Source organism: Eublepharis macularius, chromosome 4, assembly GCF_028583425.1.
Source record: "Eublepharis macularius isolate TG4126 chromosome 4, MPM_Emac_v1.0, whole genome shotgun sequence".
Taxonomy (NCBI): domain Eukaryota; kingdom Metazoa; phylum Chordata; class Lepidosauria; order Squamata; family Eublepharidae; genus Eublepharis; species Eublepharis macularius.
In genome coordinates, this window is record NC_072793.1 from 161,168,643 (window position 1) to 161,192,038 (window position 23,396).

The following is a 23,396-nucleotide window of genomic DNA, read 5'->3' on the forward strand; positions in this document are numbered from 1 at the left end:
CAGTAACTAGATATTTACTTCTCTCGGGAGGGAGGAGCTGCCCTGAGCTGAAATTTACTGTCTTTCATGGAAATCCTTCTTGCAAGAGGCAAGGAGCTGCTTTGCCTTTGAATAGAGACCGCCTTATTAGTCTTCAACTTCAATAAGTTGCTAGAAAAAGAATTATTAAGTGAAAATAACATTGAAAGAGTAATAATATGTGCTGTTGATACTCTCCTTTGGCTGGAGTGCAAGATGGCTCAAGCTGCCAGGTGCTCCTTCACCTGGTTCAGGCTTCACCCCCTTGTTTTTGGCTTTCTTCGCATCTGTGATCCTGGGGAGGCTCCAGGACCACTGGGAGTGGATGGTTTACCTCAGAGGATTCCTGGTCTGCTCTCTCTCAGATGGGAGGCAGTTGTGGTAGACAAGGCAAGGGATATTCTCTTTGCTCTGGAGTGCAGGGAGCCACAGGTATAGTGGAGGCCACAGGGGACTTCTCAGCCCTTGAGGAGTCTCCCTCTTCTTCCGAGGAGTCTTCCTCCCAGGTTGTGGCAGGGCAAGGGGTAGTCCTGAGTAGAGGTGGGCATGATCCAAAAAAAAAAATTACTGATCAAGCTGATCGTGGATCAGCGCCGGCGACAACCCCAAATCACTGAGCCACACCGATCATCTCCCATTTCCGATCCATGGATCAGGGATTGGGGATCGGGGAGGCCAAAGTGGGGTGCGCTGCTATTCCCAGCTATGTGGGAAGGTGGATGGCGGCGGCGGCGGCCGGGCCTGGGCCCGGCGGGCACAGAGAGACGGCGACAAGCTGCCTCCCCTCAGGGAGGGGATGTTTTCACACACACACACACACACACACACTTAGAGCAGAGGGGGGGGGGAGTTTTTAACCCGGCAACAGGGCCCAGTATCTTATTCCAGGACACCAAAATACTGGACAACACTTCCAACTACTTTGTCAGACTGCACAGGGAAGCCATTGAAATTCACAAGCATAAGCAAAACTTCAACAGGAAAGAAGAAACCTTAAGAATGAACAGAGCATGGTTTCCAGTTCTGAAAAACACCAGGCTAACAAAACACTCTATACTCGACAATAGCCCTGCAGAGAAGATTAGCACATCAAGCCCCAATCCATATGCAAAAGAACCTCCTCAGGATACAGTGAAGCCTCCCGCCATTAGCATTCCACACCCTGGGAAACTCTTACAGGATAACTCAGCTCAACCCCACCCATCCTGAGTAGATATAAATGACCTGCCAACATCTTTTCCACACTGTGACACTGAGAGATCTCTGTCTTTTGGTGCTACACCTCTGAAGATGCCAGCCACAGCTGCTGGCGAAACGTCAGGAACTACAATGGCAAGACCACGGCAATACAGCCCGGAAAACCCACAACAACCATCGTTCTCCGGCCGTGAAAGCCTTTGTCAATACAGTGCATAACACTCAGTACTTTCAGAGGCTTTTGCTAAGCCCTATTTTAACCCAATACATAATAGGTAACCTGATCTCACCAGCCTGTGGGTTGTACCGAGGGAAAAGAAGTTGCAGATTGACAAGTTTGTAGCCACCCCAATCCTGTCATTTTAAAGAGAGGGACTTTTTGGCACACCATGAGAATTAACTGCATGCCTACACTTGGTTAATGCTAGATTATTGCCTCCCAATTCCCATTTACATGTACAGTAGTTATCACAAGCAAGCATGCACAAAAATCTTAGAAGAAGCTGACTGAGGTCCCTGGGAATTCAACCTGGAGCCCAGAAAAGTCCCCAAAACCCTGATCCTGATAGCCAAAGCCCAAGACCTGGCATCCCTAATTAAAGTGGCTCTGTCAGCTAATTTTAGTTCTTGACATGCCGTTGAGTTCATCTCAGCAAGGAGCCTCGCCCATCTGAGCTTATTTCCAGGAAACATCCAATTATTTTTTTAAGTCAAAAGTGAAAGCTGAACTGTTATTTTTACATTTCAGGGAGGGGAAAACAGCCATGGAAGCCAGGGCTTCCATCAAGAGGCTCTGTGATGAAATGACTTGCACCATCTGCCTGGAATATTTTAATTACCCAGTATTTCTGAAGTGTGGGCACAATTTCTGCCAAACCCGCATCACCGATTTCTGGGAGAAGTCGGATACAGAAGTTTCCTGTCCTCAATGCAGAAAAAATATTCTGCAAAAGAACTTCAGCCCAAACCAGAAACTGGCAAAAATAATAGAAATCATCAAGAAAGGTATGTGTGAGACACATAAGGAGCCCCTGAAATTCTTCTGCAAGGACAGTCAGGCCACTATCTGCTTTATGTGTGGGAAATCCAAGGAGCACAAAACTCATAATGTGGTTCCTATAGAAGAGGCTTCTCAAGTGTACACAGCAGGGAACCACCACAGTGGAAGGGTTCAGGAGAGGTTTTTGGGGTTACGTTTTAAGGTTCTCTATAGGTTCATTCCCAGGTATTTTCAGAACATTGAAAGATGTCTTAGGGCTGCAGCAGCGTCCCCACCCATGTTTTTGCAGAAGGTGCTTGCTTGCTTTTTTAAAGTGTTTCAGAAAGCTTCCAACTTGCTATTAGACTGAGTTTAATACAAGGCCAACATAGGCATGAACTTTAAGGCAGTATTTCAGTGCCTTCTAAATGTATAGGCCATTAGGCTCAACTGACATTTTCTCTTTGTGTCCTTTGACACTGTGTCTTTTCTGACAAGAGCCGGGAAAAACACTTTGGCAATAATGACCAAACCTGCTGCAAATTGACTGCTGTATTTATATGGGTAGGAACAGGGCTTTTTTTCAGCTGGAACGCAGTGGAACGGAGTTCTGTAACCTCTTGAAAATGGTCACATGGCTGGTGGCCCCGCCCCCTGATCACCAGACAGAGGGCAGTGCAAAGGGCAATCTCAACTCCCCTCTGTCTGGGGATCAGGGGGCGGGGCCACCAGCCATGTGACCATTTTCTCCGAGGGCAGCCCACTGAGTTCCACCACCTCTTTTCCCAGGAAAAAAGCCCTGGGTAGGAATGTAAGTTCCTTGGTGGCATATGCGTCTCCTTGGTCATATTATTTTGGGTCAAACAATCCAGACTTTGGTATTTGTTCCCCTTCTGTGAAAATAACAGACTGGGAAAGCTATGATCCTTTTGGCAAAAGTCGAGCAACCACTGCTGGAAGCTATTCAAAAGCAAAAGAAAGAGGCTTGGGTGTTGGAAGTGCTTTGCTTTATTGTTGGAATAAACAATTCTGCTAAAATAGATGAGTGAGGTAGGGAAAATATGTTAAGGAGCAATCCCAATAGTAGTTTAAAGAAAATTAGCAATTGGAGAAAGATGTTATAATTTGCTCATGAAAGGAATCAGTTTGTCAAATTAAGTGGCATGCTAAGTGTTGTGGAAATTGTTGCTCTGCAACCGGGGACTAGTCCACCAGCTGCTTGGGTTTGCCTCTTACCATAGGCATGTAAAGAGTGCAACCTCACTTGATCTTTCCCTAGTACTAAACTGATGTCTCTGCTGGGAATAATGTGTCAGCAGTGAGAAGGTCTTATGCGAGACTGGAAGGTCTTTATTTGTAAAGACATAATAATAATTTAAAAAAAAACAGTTGGGCAAGGCACCAGACTTGGGCCCAGCCTACTGACTACCAAAGCACTATAAAGATAGATACAGAATACAAGTTAGCATGCACAATACAACAACATTATAAGGTAACTACAGAAAAGAAAACTTACCCTCCCCCCATTCCAGAGCTCTGGGACCCCCCCCATTGCACAGCCGCAAAGGCTAGCACTAGCCTTTGCGTGTTGGCAAGTGAAGGGTACCGAGTTCTTGTTCCATCCCTCTTTTATAGGGAAATATCAAAGACTTGCCTCATTAACGTGTTAATCAATCACATTGTCTTTGTTCTTGAAAGACAGTTCCGTCGAAAGTCCTTCATGTAAACACAAGTCTACACATCCTTTACCTCTGTGATAGACTGCATCTTTGATATGTATTTGACTACATTGTAAATTACACAGGAATGTTCACACTTCACTGGCTGAGGATTTTAGACACCTTGTTTTCCTAAAGATAAGCTGTTTGTTGTTTACCCTTTTGGTGATTTATATGTAGAAGGCCAGAGGACCCTTAAAGAGGTCTCAAACAATTAACTTTTATGGTCTTAACTGTTTCCTGTGCAGGGGTGAGACCTTCCCAGGAACTGCGACTTTATTCTGCAGGGACAGAGCTTTTGGAAGATTTCTTTTTTCCCAAACTCTAGCTGGTTCTTTATTTCTAACATGGGCCAAAAAGGCCTGGTTCCGACCCACTAACAAAATTCTGACAATACTAAGGAAGCTATGTGATGGTTTTTAAGCCTTCAAAAGTAGCAGTATGCTTTGAGAGGGAATTCCCACTTTTAGAGAGTTAAAACATTTTCTCTTTGATGTCTAGCATTCTGGAAAATCCGAAGGCGAGCAAAACAATTTTTATATGTTTGCATACTGTGCCATCTTGTGACCAAAAAAGTTACAGCACTCTCAAAAGCTTTTATTGGTTTGAGCCAGTGGTCTGAAAATCCTGCTGTTCCACTGCAGACCAACATATCAGCTACCACCTAAACTATCTTCTTGGGATGGTATAGCTCAAATACGCTTTTTACATACTTGTTAAATCCTTTACATGCTTTTTAGATGTAAAGGACTGTTGATTGTTGTGGGGATAATACAGCATACTTTGTAAACCACTCTGAGTGGGTGTTTTGTTGTCATGATGGGCAGTCTATATTATTATATTGTTGTTGTTGTTATTATTCATTAGATCCTCATATTACTGGTTAATAGATTATTAATATTCTTGCTGGGAAAAGGCACGCACTTGAAACAGGATCGTTTTAATGTTTTCCAGGTGTTTCTCAAAAAAGGGTTTCTTGTGGTTATTGGAAGAAATTGAAGCAGCAGCTTTGGTCCAGATCAGTTTTCTGGGACAACTGGACCCAAACTTTGTAATTAGGACATACATCAGATTCTCACGTTTCCCCATACATTTTGCTTTCAACGTGCCATTTGGAAGACCCTCAAACCAGCAAGTTGGTGAAAGTCCAAATTTGATACCGTGATCGCTCAGTTTGGACATACGGGACATTTGGAATCAGGTTGGTCCATTAGAGAGGTGGATTTCCAAATTCAGAGGATAAAAGAAAGGCAGTATCTTACGCAGATTTAGGTGAGAGAGGAAGGTCTTCTAGATTTCTCTCCCTCATCTTATCTGCTTCTTTTTCTAGGTGTGATTTCAAACTAGAGGGCCCAAGCCCTTTCTGGTTCAAGGATTTTCCATCCTCCAATGCTTGTTGCTGCCTTTCTTCTTCCATCTTTCATGATTGGTTAACATTTACTGCTCCAAACCTACGTGCCACATAAAATCAGTACGCTAAACCAGGCCAATTGTATTAAGGGAATTGCTTTGTATTGGTTACACTGATGAATGGCCGGAAATGTCTCTCGTGTTAATAGGAAACGAGCTTTGGTTAAGAAGACCATGAGAATGGATAAAATTCCTATAACCGTACCTGTATAAGACAATCAAGATCCCTTTTGAGAACTTGTTCAGCCTAGAAAGAAGCTAACACTAGTGCTGGAGTGCATCCCTCAGCCTGACTGGACGCAAATGGGGCTGTTGTTGCCTTCGTGTGCTGGCTTTGTGCTTCCTCGAGGAATATGGATAGAAGATGTGGGTGTAGCATTTCTGGGCCAGTCACAAAACCCCTTAAAATATTTGAAATTTGCTCATTCATTTATATTGTTTTGTGGCTCGTTCAGTTCACAAATTAACGAACATTTTTAAAAAATGAGCAAACAGCAGATATTGAGAACAAATCCATTTGTTCATACAGAATATTCCTGTGCCACCTCTTCAGAATCCTCCTGGAGGTGTCTTACAGATAAAAACATTACAATAAAAACAAGCCGATTTTAAAAAGCCATGAGAAAACAAGCTGCATAAAAACTGGTGTAGTAGTTAAGGGACTCTAATCTGGAGAACTGGGTTTGATTCCTCACTCTTCCGCTTGAAGCCAGCTGGGTGACCCTTGGGTCACTCTTCCAGAGCCACCCGCCTCACAGGGTGATTGTCGTGAGGATAACAACAACACACTTTGTAAACCGCTCTGATTGGGGATTAAGTTGTCCTGAAGGGCAGTATATAACTAGAATGTTGTTGTTGTGTGTCTGTCTGGTGCCCTGAAGTCATAACTGACTTATGGCAAACCCTGGTGGGGTTTTCATAGGAAGAGACTAATAGAGGTGGTTTGCCATTGCCTGCCTCTGCAACCCTGGTCTTTGTTGGAGGTCTCCCATTTACTAACCAAGGCTGACCCTGCTTAGCTTCTGAGATCTGACAAGATCAGGCTCACCTGGGAAATCCAGGTCAGGGCTTATTACTATTACTATTACTATTACTATTACTATTACTATTACTATTACTATTACTATTACTATTACTATTACTATTACTATTACTATTACTATTACCAAAGGCAGAATATTACAAAACCAGTAAGATAAAAACCCTTAATTAAAATCCTGGTTAAAAATATGTGTTTTGGCCTGGGGCTAAAAGAAAGTAAAGCAGGTGCCAGGCGAGTGTTGAGGCGGAGGATGTTCCAGCGGTGAGGTTCTCATGGGCTACTGCGTCTATGTTTGTAGGTACCTTGTCTCGGATTGCCAGTGGAAATACATTTCTGTGGCTTCTGAATCCTGCAAGGCTTTATTGGGGATCCTGTACCCCAATACAATGCCATCGCCTACATTTTCAGCATGCATCAGACAGGGTGGACTCCTGCCCAAGCCAAAATATGTTCTCTTTCTGCAGGAAAAAAATCAAGATCCACCAGAAATCTCTGGAGCAAGAGAAAGAAAATCTTGTTGGTCACAAGATGGCTGAAAGAAAGAGAAGTGAGATATTTCTGGTAAATATTTCGATGCCCCTTACATATTGTAATTGAATGTTACGACTCTTTAAATCCTCAATAACTGAGATAATGCATATTAGTTTTTACGAGTTGTAGCATTACAAATTTCTCTCAACCTTCTTTTCCACCCCATGCATTATACTGCAACCCTCTTATTTTCTATTAACTTATAAACATGCAAATCTTTTGCCTTTTGGCATAAGGAAGGCACTCCAGCCCTTTCTTGATTTGGGTTGTCTTCTTTTGCATCTTTTCCAGTATGTGAGGATACATACCCAACTCTCAGAGAACATTTCCCATCTCAGTAAAGAGATCACAGAAATGACGGCAAAGTGCCAGCAGCCACCAGCTGAATTCTTGCAGGTGTGATTTTTGGAAAGCTTTAGATGACTGGCCATGTCCAGTTTCAGAATTTAATGCTTTGGTTTCAATTAGATGTAGAGCTTTGGGAATGTAAGCTGTTGGGTGGAGCAAAGCAACTACTTAATTTGCATTCTGGGAGAAATGTATACAGCTCACTGTAAACTTGGTGGGTTTTGGAGTATGTAGGCTGGTTATTTTTGAACTGGGAAAAGGAGAATGAGGAAAGCCTTTTAGAAGCTCTTCTTTTTACTGCAAGTGACTCCTTGATTGCTAAAAAGCCTCTGCTGAAGAAACAAGCGGCAGGAGCTACAGCAAAACCAAGCTCTCTTAACTTCTCACTCAGGCCCTCTCTGAGCCTCTCTTGGCAGCAGTCACTTCCTGGAAAAGAGGTTGGCCCCCAGACCGTCACTCTGAATAAGAGCAGATTGCGTCTGGTGGGGGTCCTCTGTTGGCTAAAATCACTTCCTAGAGAGGAGGCTGGCCCTGAGCTCTTCTCTTCGGATTGGTATCCAAAGAAAGGAGCTTTGACTCTCAAAAGCTATACATGAAATATCTTATTGGTCTTTAAGATGGAATTGGGCTCAAATCCTTCTGATCAGAAACAGGAACTCATGGCTGGAATTCACTCACCCCAAACTGGAGAAAGCTGGTTTGGAGCAGTGGTTAAGAACAGCAGGATTCTAACCTGGAAAACCAGGTTTGATTCCTCACTCCTCCGCTTGAAGTCAGTTGGATGACCCTGGGTCAGTCACAGCTCTTCCAGAGCTCTTTCAGTCCCATCCACCTTACAGGGTGATTGTTGTTGTGAGGATAATAATAACACACTTTGTAAACTGCTCTGAGTGTGGCATTAAGTTGTCCTGAAGGGTGGTATATAAATGAAATACTATTATTATGTTGTTATTATCCTTTTAAAGAATTTAAGCCATTGTCCATTACTATGGCTATGAACACTTCCCCCCCCCCCCATTTCTGTAGGTCTCTTTAGTATTACTGCATTCTAAGTAGAGTTACACCTTTTTAAATCTATTAAAGTTAATGGGCTTAGATGGCTGTGACACTGTTTAGGGTGGTACTATAAGCTTCTGATTTCCCCCTTTTTTTGCAAATCATTTTTTTCTTGCATTGCCAGATCTGTCGATTGCATTAATCAACCCACCTTTGATGGTACAAAACACAGAATAAGTGCAGAATGGTTACAAAAAATTGATTTTCTATTTATATCTCACTGAGGTGCCCAATATATACTCTGGGTATATTTTGAACAGTAACGATTGTGATCAAGTGTTGCCAGTTGCTTCCATATATTAGAGGGGATTTTTAAAATTTGAGTTCCTCCCTCTTCAAGATCCATGTTCTTGCCCATAAGGAATGTATTGTTAATTGAGAGAAGGCCATGTTTAAACGTCTTCTCAAACATTCTACTTCTGAAGGAGTCTCCAAAATTACTCTGATGTTTGGCTCAAAGGTTTCTAAAAAATAAAGTTTCTATTTTCCTTGAAATATAATATTGCAAAAGTCGACATAATACCCTCCTGCGAGGTATAAGGAGTTTTCAAGAATGGTCTTGCTTGCTTTACCCCCTCCCAATGTGGAGGCAATGGGGGGGACCTCAAATTATGAGCGACGACTCACATTCCTCTAAGTTCTCCCTTTACGTTTCTTGATGTCTCTAAATGCTGGAGACGAAACGCGCAACGTCTTTCTCAAAGCTGAGATCTGCACGGAAACGACTTTGCAACGAAGATTCCCACGAACGCTTTGATGCGCCCCAAAGGCAGCTGCTCCCGCCTTCACGAGAAAGAAGCCTCGCCCCGGAAGAGCAGCGGCGGAGCTCCGCACGGCTGGCCGGTTCTGCGGCTCCTCACTCACTCGCTGAGGCCCAAGCAGCTGCTGCAGCCGCTTTACTGGACCCCGGCACCAAAGGCGAGAAGCCTCGCCGGATCCAAGCGAGGAAGGGCGGCAGATGGGGGCAGCAGCCGCCGAGGCGGTCCTTGGGAGGGCAGGAAACAGCCGCTCGTCTGCGGCGCCTTCCTGCTAAGTGGGAGTGCCCGGAGCCCGCCGGCCCCTTCCGTCCTGACTTGGCGCTGTCAGGCTTACTCGCGGGTAAATGCGCGCAGGAACGCCGCTTTGTGGTTTTCGAGCAGCCTACCCTGCTGGCAGTTTTGCTCGGCGTTGGGCTGTCTGTCAACAACGTTTCAGAGTTGCCAAAGCTGCCGAGTGGCGTAAGTTACGTTGCTGCTTTATTTCCTCCTAATTCTCTTCCCCGCCCCTTTAAAAGTCTCCCTTTACAAAGCGGTTGTTGGAGACTCTCCTAAACAGGGTGGGTTAGGAATAGGGTTGCCAGCTCCAAGTTGAGAAATTCCTGGAGATCTGGGGGGTGAAACCTGGAGAAAGTGGGGTTTGGGGGAGGGGAAGAACCTTGGCATGGCATAATTCCATAGAGTTCACCCCCAAAAGTAGCCGTTTCCCCCAGGTGAACTGATCTCTGTGGCCTGGAGACCAGTTGTAATTCCAGGAGATCTCCAGCCACTACCTGGAGGCTGGCAACACTAGCTATGAGAAGGTTACTAGAATTGTGCTGGTGGAGTGTTTTGAGTCTCCCTTTCCCCCAAATCACAGAATATCATTTTTTTAAAATTCAGTCCAAGCCTTTATTTGCTAAATAGATATATGTGAGTGGAATACAGTGCAGGTTACTGTGAGTCCCTGAGTCTTTTTCTTTGGTCTGCCATTTAAGCTCACTGGCTGACCTTGGGCCAGTCACACTCTCTCTGCCTAAACTACCTCACAGGATTGTTGTGAGGATAAAATGAAGAACTGAATGATGTGAGCCACCCTTTTTTAGATTTTTTTAGATTTCAGATTTCTGTGCAAACCGGGGCCATTTTTCAAGGTTGTAGAAAGATCTGGCTTGCCTGTTCATGGCTCTAGTCACCAGATTTAAGTATCCACAGGTTTGGACATGCTGAGAATTAGAAATATTAATGATGGGAGTAGCTGTTGGCTGATCTGTCTTCCCTTCATACAACAAGCATGCACCCACCTTCTGTTGATTTGGTTATTATGTAGGTCTAGTTTATCATTTGAGCACTGTTTCCTTTTATCTACCAAGTAAGGAACAAAAAAGATGGTACAGTAGAAAAGTGGTTTTATTCAAGTAAATTGCAGCTGTGAAAAATACCTCGTATACAGACCCAACCCACCTGAAGAAGCATCAGCAAAACACAAAGGCACAGTAATATTTGAATAAAACTACGTTTTCCATTGCACCACTTTTTAAAAAATTCCTTAACCTCTTCTCCCGCATCAGTTTATCTGGTCTGCACCTTGGGTTGTCGGGTGTTCCTAGCGATTGGCAGGAGCAGGGTGGGCAGTACTTACCAGGGTTCTTTTCCTTTGCATACATGCACTTCTAGCTGGGCACAATGATGTCACTTCCAGAAGTGATGTCATCATTGTGCTGGTCACCAGAGTACTCCCACACTTTAAAATCAGCCCTGCACAAAGCACAGGAACATTCCTGCAGATAGCATGATGACATCACTTCCAGAAGGTTGTGCCCACATGTTTGCCCAGATTGCCTGCTGGTGACGAGTGAATACCAGGAAGCATGCCACCTGGCAAACCACCAGGAGTTTGCCCATCTGGGAAGCCCATTTGCACCACTTTTGTTGTTGTTGTTGTTTTCCAGTAGGCATTTGTCTGGTCTGTCCCTGCTTGCTCCAGTTGCCAACCCCATATCTTGCTCTGCTTGCAATATTTAACAGTAAGAGTGATAATCTTTTTTTTGCTGAGCTGTAGCCAAAATTAGTTTTATAATCAATGTCATACCTTGCCTCTTCCCCCAGTGGAGGTCCACTTTATCTTCACAGCAACATTTTATCTTCACAGCATTTTTATCTTCACAGCAACAGCCCTATGAGACAGTATGGCTGGCCCAAGCAAGCTGCATCTCCTAGATCCTAATCAACCATTTTAACCACTAGGCTCTGATACCCCTTTAAAGTAAACCCCCTTTGTTTTGTAAAGGAGCAGATATGTTCCACCCTCCCTGTCTGTGCTGCCTTTTCCCCTAACGTTGACACAAAGATGCTCACATTGATCTTCACTGCTCCTGTTTATCTTCACAACAGTCCTGCAAGACACATTTGTGACTGTCCTAAAGTTAGCCAGCAAGCTTCATTGGCAGGCTGGGGATTCAAACCTGGGTCTCACATTCTAATCAGACACTCCCATCTGCTGCACCACTCTAGCTCTGATAGGAAGTTGCTAAACCCCTTTTGTTTTGTCACTGGGGGGATATTTTCCACCTTCCTTGTCTGTGCTGCTTGTGCCTTCCTGGCTTCCTGTGAGTAAATCTTGGCTTCTGCTGCAAATAGCAGAGGGCTACCGTAAAGCTAACTTGGGCCAGGATGTTCTGATTCCTTTCCACTTTGGGCACTGCAGCTCCCACCACAAACTGGTCTCAAGACTGGTCCGTCTTGAGATCTCCAGCTTTATTTCCTGGAGAGGTTATCTTGCCACAAACAGTCAACCTTAGAGGTTGGAGGGAGGTGGTTCTCAAGATGACCCAGGCCAGGCTGTTCCTGTTCCCTTCATGTGTGGCATTGCAGCTCCCACAATCATCTTGATTTCTGTTGGCCAATTTTTAGAGTCTTCGTTTCATTTTCCGATAAGGTATGCATACCACAGATGGACTGACAAATCCTTTCATTATTATACAAGATTTATTCATTTTCAAGGTTTGCACTGCAGCAGTGATCGGTGAGAATTTAAGATACTAACTAAGCTCCATGATTGTGTAATTACACAAAAAATACACCGGTACCTAGAGATACGTTGACCCTGCCCTGGTGTAACCCTGGTACTAACATAGAATTGAGTTGGGAGGCGGGTTGGGGGAGGTGGGATCCAGGCAGAGAACTTGCTTCCAAGGGACCAATTTTGTTAAGTTGGATGAGGATGGAGCCTTGTTCTTTCAGGCATAGCTAGGTGGGCAGCAAGACTTTTTGTGAACTGGTACTTGTGCTTGTACAAACAGCAGATCTAGAACATATTCCTAAAATCATACTGGAACAGATTAAACAGCATTCAGATGGCAGAGCTGGAGTAAGAATTGGAAATGTAAAAGAGAAATTTGATCTCTTCTCTCACTCACAGGCAGTGCAAGGACATTACTGACCAGTTCCAGATCGCCACTCCACACAGGAGTAAAATTGGCCGTTCTGCATACGGCTGTGGTTGGGGTGATGAGCAAGGAACAGGTTGGGTTCCCCTCTCTTTGTCACAGGAGCCTTTCAGCTGGTTCCCGATGTCAAAGCAAGGTAGGCTGTGAACCCCACTTCTTTTTCATGTGACGCATTGCATCATACAGGAGAGTCAACCCACAGAGCTGTTAATGGTAAATGATTCCTCCTCCTTCCAGGGCTATGTGTCCTTCGAGGAAGTGGCTGTGTACTTCACGGAGGAGGAGTGGGCCCTGCTGGATCCTGGCCAAAGAGCTCTTTACAAGGAAGTCATGATGGAGAACTATGGGAACGTGGCCTCTCTGGGTAAGCAAAGCAAGTAGCTGGCTGGAATATGGGTGGTCCTTGATCATGCCCTGAGACTTCTCTAGTAAAGATGCCTGTTTGCTCCTTATCAAAACAAATCAGCAGTCCAGTGGCACTTTAAAGATGAACAACGTTTATTTCAGAATAAGCTTTCATGAGCCAAACCCCACTTAATCAGATGGTCACCATGTGACCATGGTGGAGGCCAAGGCTTGGTGTGAATTACACTATGAATCTTTCAGGACTAAATCTCAGTGTAAGGGCAAAAGAGAAGCGCTGATGTTGAAAGGGTAGGTGTGAGTCCTGTCATAAATTAAGAAAATTAGCAGTTATGTATAATGGAGGTGAGGGAGAACAGATAAGCAAACAGTGTAGGTGAAAATTAACTGATATTGTTGCAAGTCTAATAAAACATATTAAGAACAGCCAATTATGATTTATAAAAAAACTGAATCCTGTAGAGCGATTAGAGATTGTAGTGACTGAGGAAATCCAAGTCTCCTGCCAAGTAGTATTTAATTTTTTGGTAAGTTCTAATTTGGCACTTTCACACTATATTTCCTTTGAAGGTTTTTCTTGAGGGAGGGCGGTAAACCAATGAGATACAGGTCTGCGTTGCCCTGCGGTTTCTGAATGTTGTCATCCTTTATATCTGGTTTATGCTAATTGATTATCTCATTCACTCACATGTTTGTCCAGTGTAGACAATAGAAGGACATTGTTATCACTCATCCCCATATTTCACTTCTTTAAGTTCCATGAAGAAGGAATGATTGTTAATCTAATCAGTGTACAGTTCAGACATAGTATTAAAAACATGACTAGTCAGTTTGTATTACTTTCCCTCCAAGAAGGTTCTTGGACCTGCAAACCAGACCTCATCTCTTGGCTGGAGGAAGCTGGTGAAACATTTGTCCAGGACTCTGAGGAAATGAGGAGCTCAACAGGTATGTCCGTAGATGTCTGGATGGACTCTTCAGCGTATGAGAATTGTACTTTTGCTGTTATTCCTCCCAAAAAAGAGCCAGTTTGGTGTAGTGGTTAAGAGCGTGGGACTCTAATCTGGAGAGCCGGGTTTGATTCCCCACTCCTCCGCTTGAAGCCAGCTGGGTGACCTTGGGTAAGTCACAGCTCTCTCAGAGCTTTCTCAGCCCCATCCACCTCACAGGGTGATTGTTGTGAGGATAATAATAGCATACTTTGCAAACCGCTCTGAGTGGGCATTAAGTTGTCCTGAAGAGCAGTATATAAATCAAATGTTGTTATTATTATTGTAAAATATATTGACCAGTCTGTCTTTGAGTTTTCCTGGTGGACTTCTCTGGCTTTATATCAATCCATCAGGTCTGGAAGTAAAGCCTGACTTAAATCTATGTTCCCTTCAATGCTGGCTGTGTTTTTATGCTCTATCTTATTTAATTCAATATCAAAGTTTTTCCTCCTTCCGTAGATGTCTTTTCATTCTGGAAAAATGAGTCCATCTTTTTGTCTCTCAAAGAAGAAACCTCCATGAGAGAGAGTTCTTCGCAAGAAGGCCTTGTGTCAGAAGAGACACTAGAGTTTTTCCTGAGAGGATCTCAAAAAAGCATTTGTTTCCTGACAGACGTGGCTGAGAGTGAGTTTTCTGTATGGTGATACTGGAAAAACAGATAAGGCATAACCTGGGATGACTTCTTCATTGAGAGAAAAGTTGTCACATTGAACATGCTGTGGTGAAATTTCATTACCAGTGTCAGGATGAAATTCTACTAGGCAGCAAAGTATACCAGTCTGAGGAAGTGGTTAGGGTGCTAGACTAAGACTGGGGAGCCCAACTTCTAACTCTGCCATGAAGCTCTGCCATGGGTCAGACAATCTCAGCCTAACCTACTTTGTACTTGTGAGGATAAAGTGAAGGAGGGCAGAATGATGTATGCCTCCTTAGAGAAAGGATGAAATTAAAATCTTTTAATAATAATAAAGTGTATATGCTGCTCGCCAATGTCCCTTTATGCAGTGCCTGAAAATCATTGGTTCAGCATTGGCTCATGTCTTCAAGTCTAGCCTGTTTTATTAGAGAACTGCAAGTTTGCCTGCATGGTTGCCAGAGTCATGGTCTTTAGTAGTGGTGTGCACAAAAAAATCTCCCCAAGTGATCTGCATCACTTGGTATCCCTGAAGTCCAGGTCAAATTCTCTGATCCGGATTAGCGAATTCTGGATTTAACGGGCCATTATTCTCTGTGCAGAAAAATGTTCTAGAAGGCTGGGGTGGGCATTTTTAAAGCTAACTCCATTTACTCCTGACTGTCCCCTAAAGACCCCCCCCTCCCCAAATGTCAGGAAGATTGGACCCTGGAATCCAGTTCTGTGGGCCCTGAACAAGCTGCCCCCAACCACTCTCAATTGTTTCCTATGGAGAAAACATTTCCAAGGCTTTAAAACTCCATGGCTTGTCCTCTCCCCTTGCTTGGGATTCTCTGATTTGACACTGACTCCCTTGCAAGCTAAACCAGCAAAGCACAAAAGAACCAAACTGCAGCAAGGGAATCAGTGTCGAACCTGAGAATCCCAAGTGGAAACAACGAATCCCTTGAGCTGTGGAGTTTAAAAGGTGGCTGCCAACGGCAGCTTGAAGGGCTTTTATGGAGCTTGGGTGGAGAAGAGTAGCAGGATGGAATGAGAATCCCTTCGGCCTGCTTGTCTCAGCCTCCCTCACCCTGCCAGCCTCACTCCACCCTGTTGCAGCTCCGTTCACGCTGCTGCCCTCTTGCTCATTGCAGTGGCTGTCGGCGGTGGCTACCTGCTGCAGCTGGATAATCTGAACCAGCAGAGTTTGGTCCCCTAGATTGGATCCCGCTTTGACTTGGGAACCTGCGAAGCCTGATTGGCATACATCCAGCTTTTTTTACTTGTTCCTGGAGCCAGATCACACATCCCTAGTCTTCAGTCTTCCCTGACCCTCAGACACACCTTTACCACCTGTGTGGTAGTATGAGACCCTGTGAGCTGCTACCACAGGACAGAAAAAGGAGGAAAGAGAGTTAGGAGTTTCTTGGGAAGGGAGCCTCCACATAAGTATGGAAGATGGGCTGGTTGGCTTGGATGCAGCAGCTTCTATGTTCAAGCTTTTCCTACACAGAAAGCACTTCTGTCTGGTAAAATAAGGGAAACCTGAAAGCTTTTGCTTCAGAAAATAAGCACAGTGCTTAGCCAACTGGCTGATTTTTTTTTTCTGAGACCTGAAAAGCAACTACAGGCAGCAATTCCTACCACTTCACCCTCCGGTCTGCTCACCTTTCCCTCTCAGAAAAAGTCTTGGGTGGAAGTTAGAGGATAGAGAATTTCACCAGGCCTATCAATCATTAACTAATGTCTGCTGTTGTGGTGTCATGTTGGTTCCTGGGTCTTTTATTGGGTTTCTCTCTGTATTCCAGCAGGAGCTCAGGGGGCATCAAGTTTGGAGGAAGTGGAAAGATGTGAGGATTTGAAGATGGAAAAAGCAACTAGGAATCAAGAGGGACCAAAGAGGCAGCAGAGGAGGAAGAGGGAAGCAAACCAGAAGCAGAGGAAGGAATCATTTGCCTTTCAGGGCAGCGATTTCAATGAAATTCTGGAGCACAAAACTGAGGAAGGAGAACAAAGGAATCATAACACTCCAAGTGAGAAAAGCCCAAGCTACAAATCTAATCTTTACAGACAACAGAGAATTCAAACAGGGGAGAAGCCCTATAAATGCCTGGAATGTGGAAAGAATTTCTATCAGAGTACACACCTTATATCTCACCAAAGGATACATACAGGTGAGAAACCATATACATGCTTGGAATGTGGGAAGAGTTTTAGTCGAAGTGACACACTAATATTACATCAAAGGATTCACACAGGAGAGAAGCCATATAAATGCTTTGATTGTGGAAAGAGTTTCAGTCGGAGTACAAAGCTTACTTCTCATCAGATGATTCACACTGGGGAAAAACCATATGAATGCTTGGAGTGTAGAAAGAGCTTTCGTCAAAGCAAAAGTCTTATTTCCCACCAAAGGATTCACACGGACAAGAAACTGTATGAATGCTTGGAATGTGGGAAAAGCTTCAGTCAGAGCATAAAGCTTACATCTCACCAAAGGGTTCACACTGGTAAGAAACCATATAAATGCTTGCAGTGTGGTAAGAGCTTCAGTCGGAGTGACAGTCTTACTTCACATCAAACGATTCACGCAGGGGAGAAGCCATATAAATGCCTGGAGTGTGGAAAGAGCTTCAACCAAAGTGGAAACCTTACTTCTCATCAAAGGATTCACACTGGAGAGAAACTATATGAATGCTTGGAATGTGGCAAAAGCTTCAGTCTGAACATACAGTTTATATCTCACCAAAGAATTCACACCAGTAAGAAACCATATACCTGCTTGCACTGTGGGAAAAGCTTCAGTCGGAATGACAGTCTAACTTCACATCAAAGGATTCATACGGGGGAGAAACCATATAAATGCTTGGAATGTGGAAAGAGCTTCAAACAAAGTGGAAACCTTACTTCTCATCGAAGGATTCACACTGGGGAGAAACCATATAAATGTTTGGAGTGTGGAAAGAGCTTCTGTCAGAGTGGAAAACTTACTTCTCACCAGAGGGTTCACACTGGAGAAAAACCATATACATGCTTGGAGTGTGGAAAGAGCTTCAGTTGGAAAAGTGCATTAACTTTACATCGCATGATTCACACAGGGGAGAAACTGTATATATGCTTGGAATGTGGCAAAAGCTTCAGGCAGAGCGCACACCTTACTTCTCACCAAAAGATTCACATTAAGGCGAAAGTATGAAAATGAAGCTCATTCCAGTTGCAGAAGAGCAGTTACCTACCTCCCATATTTTCTGACATTCCTACATCAGAAAATCTGAATAATTTTTCTGATGGTTCAGAAAATTTATCCAGGATGTACATAAGAGAACCCAAAACACAACCAGGGGAAATGCCAAAGAGATTGTGGCAAAAAAAATTGCAACAGAAGTGAAGCAATACTGAGGGCAAAGAGAAGTCATCTTCTATCAGTATCAAACAGTGAAATCCTAAACAGAGTTACTCCAATCTAAGCCCAAGTCTAAAACTGGAGTAACTCTGCTTAGAATTTCACTGAAAATGTAAGCAGAGACAGTGTTTCTGGTTGTTTTCATAAATATCCTTTTTATTTGGTAATGGTCAGCATTAAGGTAAATTACATTATGTTAGTAATTATATAAGTTATTGATTTCCTTTTTGGATTAGCTCTAGTTGGGAATATGCCAACAACAGTGCCAAATAACTGCAGAGAATTGAATGTATTGACAGCTGCTGGAATATTGGCCAAACAGTCAGGGAAATTGAAATCTTTACTTAGTGCTTGAGATGTGCTGATGGGAAGCAAGCCTAGTATATAACGTTAATGAATAAACCGTTTACAGACATTTAAAAATCTAGATAACTGGTATTATTCAACCCTGGTGGCTGTTTCATCAGTTGCTGGAGCTGGACAACTACATGAAAATTCATCAAGAGTTTTTATTGTGTGTTTAATTGATTGAACAGAGATAGCTCTTTTGTTTCTTTTTAAATATTTTCTGTCCTTTGTATAATTTTGAAGTTCATGATGAATAGTTGATTTCTTTTGTTTATATATATATCATAGAGTTTTACTTAAAATGTTGGGCTAGGAAAGAAGAGTTCAGGGTTCCAATCCTCCTGTCAGTTCTCTGGTGACCTTTGGCCAGTGTCCCCCTCAGCCTAACCTTACCCTTTGAAATACTGTGAGTGCTGTACCCCAAATATACTCACCTCATCTCCTACAGATGAATGACCATTAACTCCTCCCTGCCTACTGCTACAATTACCCATTTTTCTAGGTTCATTGGACATTTGTGTATGAGGTGTAATATGAGCAACCTCAGTCTTTGAAACCTGTAGATTTTAAGTGTACTAATTGGTTGTTCTAGGTCATCCAATAATACTCCTCTATAATCAAGTCTACATGCATTTGTTATATACCTAAAAAGATTCTACCTTCTGCCTTTCTCCATCAGTTGGTAAAGTGACTCATGAGAGGAAACCAGGCAGAAGGCAGAGTCTCTCAGAATCAAAGACCAAAATTATTATTATTGATTGATTGATTGATTGATTGATTGATTGATTGATTGATTGATTGATTGATTGATTGATTGATTGATTGATTGATTGATTGATTGATTGATTGATAGTCCACCCTTCTCACTGAAATTCAAGATGGATTACACACTGCAAGTGAAAATACAATATAATTGACAGCTAGGACATTCACTGAGTACAATGATGAAGAACAGATCATTCTGGGAAACAGATAGAATAGGGAATGGTGCAGAAATTTTTTTAAAACAAGCATAAAGCTGAGCATGAAGATTAAATCTATCTGAAACAAAGCATATTTAATTTCCATGGCATAATTAGCAGCATGGAAACTCTCTAGTAGGTGCATATCAACATTAGCAGACAATACCCAATAGCATCACGTTTAGTCCCTGTCCCTACCAAGGCTGTCACTGAGCTATTTCTCCTATAATCTGGATAGAAAGCCCTCCTGAATAATCCAGTTTTGCATAGTTTGTGGAAAGACAGGAGATTGGGAACTTGCCTCACCACCTAAGGCAGGCCATTCCAGAATGTGGCTGCCCCAGAGAAAGCACATGTGTGGGCAGCTGGTGATTTTGCCCAGCTGCAGGGTGGTATCTGCAGAAGGCCGTGACCAGGTGAGCGAAGCTGACATGGTAGAACATGTAGGGAGAGGCGGTCGCACAGATATAAGAGATCAAAGCCATGAAGGGCTTTGACTCTGATACCTTGAATTGTGAGCCTGGTAATTAATGAGAAGTTACTGGAGTGACTGCAGAATGGGAAAGATATGCATGCTCCATCTAGCTCCTGAGAGTAAACAAGCTACAGCGTTCTGCACCAACTGAAGTCTCCCAAGTTAACTTTGAGGAGTGACCTATGTAGAGTCTAGTCTTGATGTTACTGTGCCATGAATCTAGGTGGCCAGATTGGACCTGTTGAGGTAGGGGGCCTGAGTTGTGAGGCCTTTTTTGCCACTGTATTTACTTGCTTCTCTAGCTGCAGTGTCTACTATAACCCCTAGGCACTTAACTGATTCAGCCAGGGTCAACTGAGCCCCATCAAAGGTCAGAAGCGCAATGTCGTTCAAGATCTCTGCTCTTCCAACCAGCATCACATCTGTCTTGTCTGTGTTCAGTTTCAATTTGTTTGGTTTTAGCCAATTGAAAACCACTGTCAATCAGCAACTCAGTACCCCGTGTTGTAGACAAGCAAAATAAAGCTATTTAAATAAAAATAAAATGAATAAATCAAAGCATGCCAGCCTTGGCTCATTTGCAGGAACAGCAGGGTAAAAATGCACTGTCAGTCTGCCCATCCATCTGTCCATTCACAAGAAAACAACCCAACAGGTAAAGACCTCAACAACACCATGTATTATGAAGGTTTCAGTCTACAAAACACACAAATAAGCTGAAGGGGAAATCGATGAAGTGAAACTGCAGAATACAGAAAATAAAAAAAGTTTCATTCTGCAACACTTCAGACCTCTTGGATCACCTTTCCTACAGCAGGCATCTGGAAGATGATGTGTTGCTTCTTGCTAGACCATATTTCAAGCACCCCCTCCCCAGGCATTGCTTGTAGCCCAATCAAGAAGTCAGGTGGTGTACAGAGGGGAATTAATGCTCTGAAATGCTCCCACAGCATAATGGAGCATAGTCTCAGCATAATGGCATTTATAATTCAGCTATCTCAGAACCTGGCCTGTTTTCTTCCAAAAACTTAAAAGGTGGACCATAACTTCTACACATCAACCCAAGCAAATCAGATTAAATAGGTCCCTGCGAGTACAGAAGGAGCTCAGAGCAAACAGTTTTAAGCAAGCCATGTGCAACAAGAGAAAATAAAGGTTATCAATGAACCTTTCTCCAAGAACATTTTTGCATCCAAACTTTTCAGAATATATATATATATATGTATTATGTATTTTTATTTATATATGTGTGTGTGTGTGTGTGTGTGTGTGTGTGTGTGTGTGTCTCTCTCTCACTCTCGCTCTCTCTCGCTCTCGCTCTCTCTCTCTCTGGCCAGACTTAGACAAATTTTCTTTAGAACTAGGAGCCATTCCAGAAACCTAGGTCCAAAATTCAGTTTTCAGCCTTTATTATTTTAATGACCACATTTTCTACATATTGCTAACAATGCCGAATCCTAGCCTCTTTCCCCTGTTTCTTGTAATTTTTATTAATGTTATACTACAACACTTTTTTCATATAATATAACGGGTATCTCTGGTTGTCAACCCTGCAAATCCGAACCCTGTCGTGTAAGCTTGCTGCATAACCTTGTGCGGTTGTTGTAGGGATAAAAAGAGGAGAGGAGAACAATGTAGTTCACTTTGGGTCCCCACTGGGGAGAAAGATGGAATAAATTAAGTATAGAATCATAAAATCATAGGGATGGAAGGGACCTCCAGGGTCATCTAGTCCAACCCCCTGCACAATGCAGGAAATTCACAACTACCGGATTATTGCAGATGCAACTAAATCTGGCTTTTCCAAATCAAATCAGAGAATATAGGATCCAATCAGGGAATCTGGATCCAGGCCTCTGGATAAATCAGGATAAATCTAGGAAATGTGGCATCAGCCTCTGGCTGGCTCCTTCTTGGGCTTCTGCTTTTTTCCCAAGAGGAGAGAGGGAGGAGGGAGGAGGGAGGGAGGTAGAGGCAGGACGGAGGGAGACTGAGGCAGGGAGAGGGGAGTGAGTGGCCAGTCCATGAAGCAGCTCTCCTTTTCTACCTGGTTTCTATGAGTGGCATTGGTTCAGTTGGGCTAAGTTACAATAGTGTCCCTTGCTTCAGTTCAGTTTGGGTGGAATTTTCTGTTTTGACATGATTCTCTGGTTTGATTCACTTTCATTCTAGGGATTCCATCCGTTCTCTTGCTTCAGTTCAGTCCTGTTGGATTTGAGAGAGAGCCTTTGGCCGCTGCCAGATTTGCCTCTGTCTGTTTCTGTCTGAGAGCCTGCTTGGGAATGTTTCCCACATAGGAAGGTATTACAGACACAATGAAGGCCTCACTTTCTATGCTTCCATCATGATGTAGGGAAAAGTAATCTTACCCAAATTTCATTTGGATGCTTGGTATGGGCAGAGATCCCGTGAATGGGACAAAACTCTCATTAATCCATAGACCATAGATCTCTAGATATAGAAGTGCAATTTTCAGCGCCACAAGCTTGTAGCCCAGTTTTCCACATCATTCTGCAATGCAGAATCTGCAGTCAGTGTCTGCAGGGCCAGTTGGGGTTTCTGCTATGCAGGGTCAACCAAGTGTCTCAGCAGGATTGTGCAAAACCTGCAACCTGTTCCAGGTTCATTGAAGCAATATATTTAAAAAAAAAAACAGGCAACAAGGATACTCTGTTAAATTTACACACCCTGGGGCTAACAGCCATAGAAGAGGGACTAAAGGTATGTGGGTGAGGCACTCGTACAAATGGCAGAAAGTTAGAAGCAATAGGAAGAAATGCATATTATTCTGCTCTTGTGCTGTGTTTAATATATCATTGGATTGCAATGTTTTTCTAAGCGGTCTGTAGCCTTCAGCTTGTAGGGAAAGCCTTCTGATGTAGTAAAAACATTATTTGCTGGTGAAAGCTAATTACAAAGGACCTTGGAAAGATGTCACAGGATCAAGCTCAACAATGGTGATGCCATAATAGATAATACATCATAGAGCCTCAAGAGTCTAACTACCACGCTCTCAGTCACCCCATCCACAGATGTAAATCAGGATGCCATGGACCCTATCTGCCTAGAGTGTTTGACAGAGCCAGTGGCTGTGGCTTGTGAACACAACTTCTGTGGTGCTGCCTGAAATCACACTAAGGCTAGCAATGGCAGTGATTCCTATCTAGCACTTAAGAATCCCCACATCAGCTTGCAGGTTTGAGACCACAGGAAACATCTTCTTTCATCAGAAAGTATTTTCCTGCTACTAAAAGTTACTTAGAAAGGTGGCCAATCGGATCTCACTTGGGAGTCCTGCTTGCCAGAAGCACAGCTAAAAATGAAAACAGGTAGGCATACAGTTTCACAGTGCATTGTAGAGCCTCTGCAAAGAAGACTTGTTTCCATCATGTAACATTCAGCAGGGGGGTGGGGGTTGCCTCAGAATGTTGTGAACGCCTCTTTTGATGTAAGGCTTCTCCAGCCAAAGCTGCTGAAAGAAGAAGTTATCCTAAGAAGGTATTTTTAGATAGATAAGTAGGTCTTGGGGAAAGGTTATGGAACGAGTTGTGGCAGAGCAACTTCAGAAATACTTGGAGGAGACATCTTCCCTTGATCCTTTTCAATCTACCTTCAGGCCTGGGTTTAGGATATAGACAGTTTAATGGGCACTTGTGGATGATCTTCATCTTCAGATGGACAAACTACACCACTACTAGTGTTGTTAGACCTGTCAACAGCCTTTGATACGGTGGACCATGCACTATTTCTGAGGC

At 43.3% G+C, this 23,396-nt stretch overlaps 2 protein-coding genes and 1 long non-coding RNA gene across 5 annotated transcripts in view; 2 read left to right on the plus strand and 1 right to left on the minus strand.

Moving 5' to 3' along the window:
* Positions 1-5,821: 5,821 nt before the first annotated feature.
* Positions 5,822-9,012, minus strand: LOC129328875 (uncharacterized). Its single transcript, XR_008596902.1, has 2 exons — positions 8,927-9,012; positions 5,822-6,896 (listed from the first exon to the last, which is right to left on the minus strand). It is a non-coding gene; the product is annotated as an uncharacterized LOC129328875 (long non-coding RNA).
* A 389-nt stretch (positions 9,013-9,401) lies between these two features.
* Positions 9,402-18,912, plus strand: LOC129328862 (zinc finger protein 883-like). 3 transcript variants are annotated; one of them, XM_054978171.1, is made up of 6 exons: positions 9,402-9,516; positions 12,455-12,618; positions 12,720-12,846; positions 13,698-13,793; positions 14,297-14,461; positions 16,262-18,912. In XM_054978171.1, the coding sequence occupies exons 1-6, from the start codon at positions 9,402-9,404 to the stop codon at positions 17,647-17,649; spliced, it is 2,055 nt and encodes a 684-aa protein (XP_054834146.1). In that variant the 3' UTR covers positions 17,650-18,912. The 3 variants fall into 3 exon arrangements, with proteins under 3 accessions (XP_054834146.1, XP_054834148.1, XP_054834147.1); XM_054978173.1 differs by having other exon boundaries at positions 16,265-18,912; XM_054978172.1 differs by having other exon boundaries at positions 13,701-13,793.
* Positions 18,913-21,711: 2,799 nt separating this feature from the next.
* The window catches only part of LOC129327730 (uncharacterized), a 38,517-nt gene continuing 36,832 nt past the window's right edge, over positions 21,712-23,396 (plus strand). The window contains exon 1 of the mRNA XM_054976488.1: positions 21,712-21,942. The gene's annotated coding sequence lies outside the window, so the exon portion shown is untranslated. The remainder of the gene's footprint in view (positions 21,943-23,396) is intronic.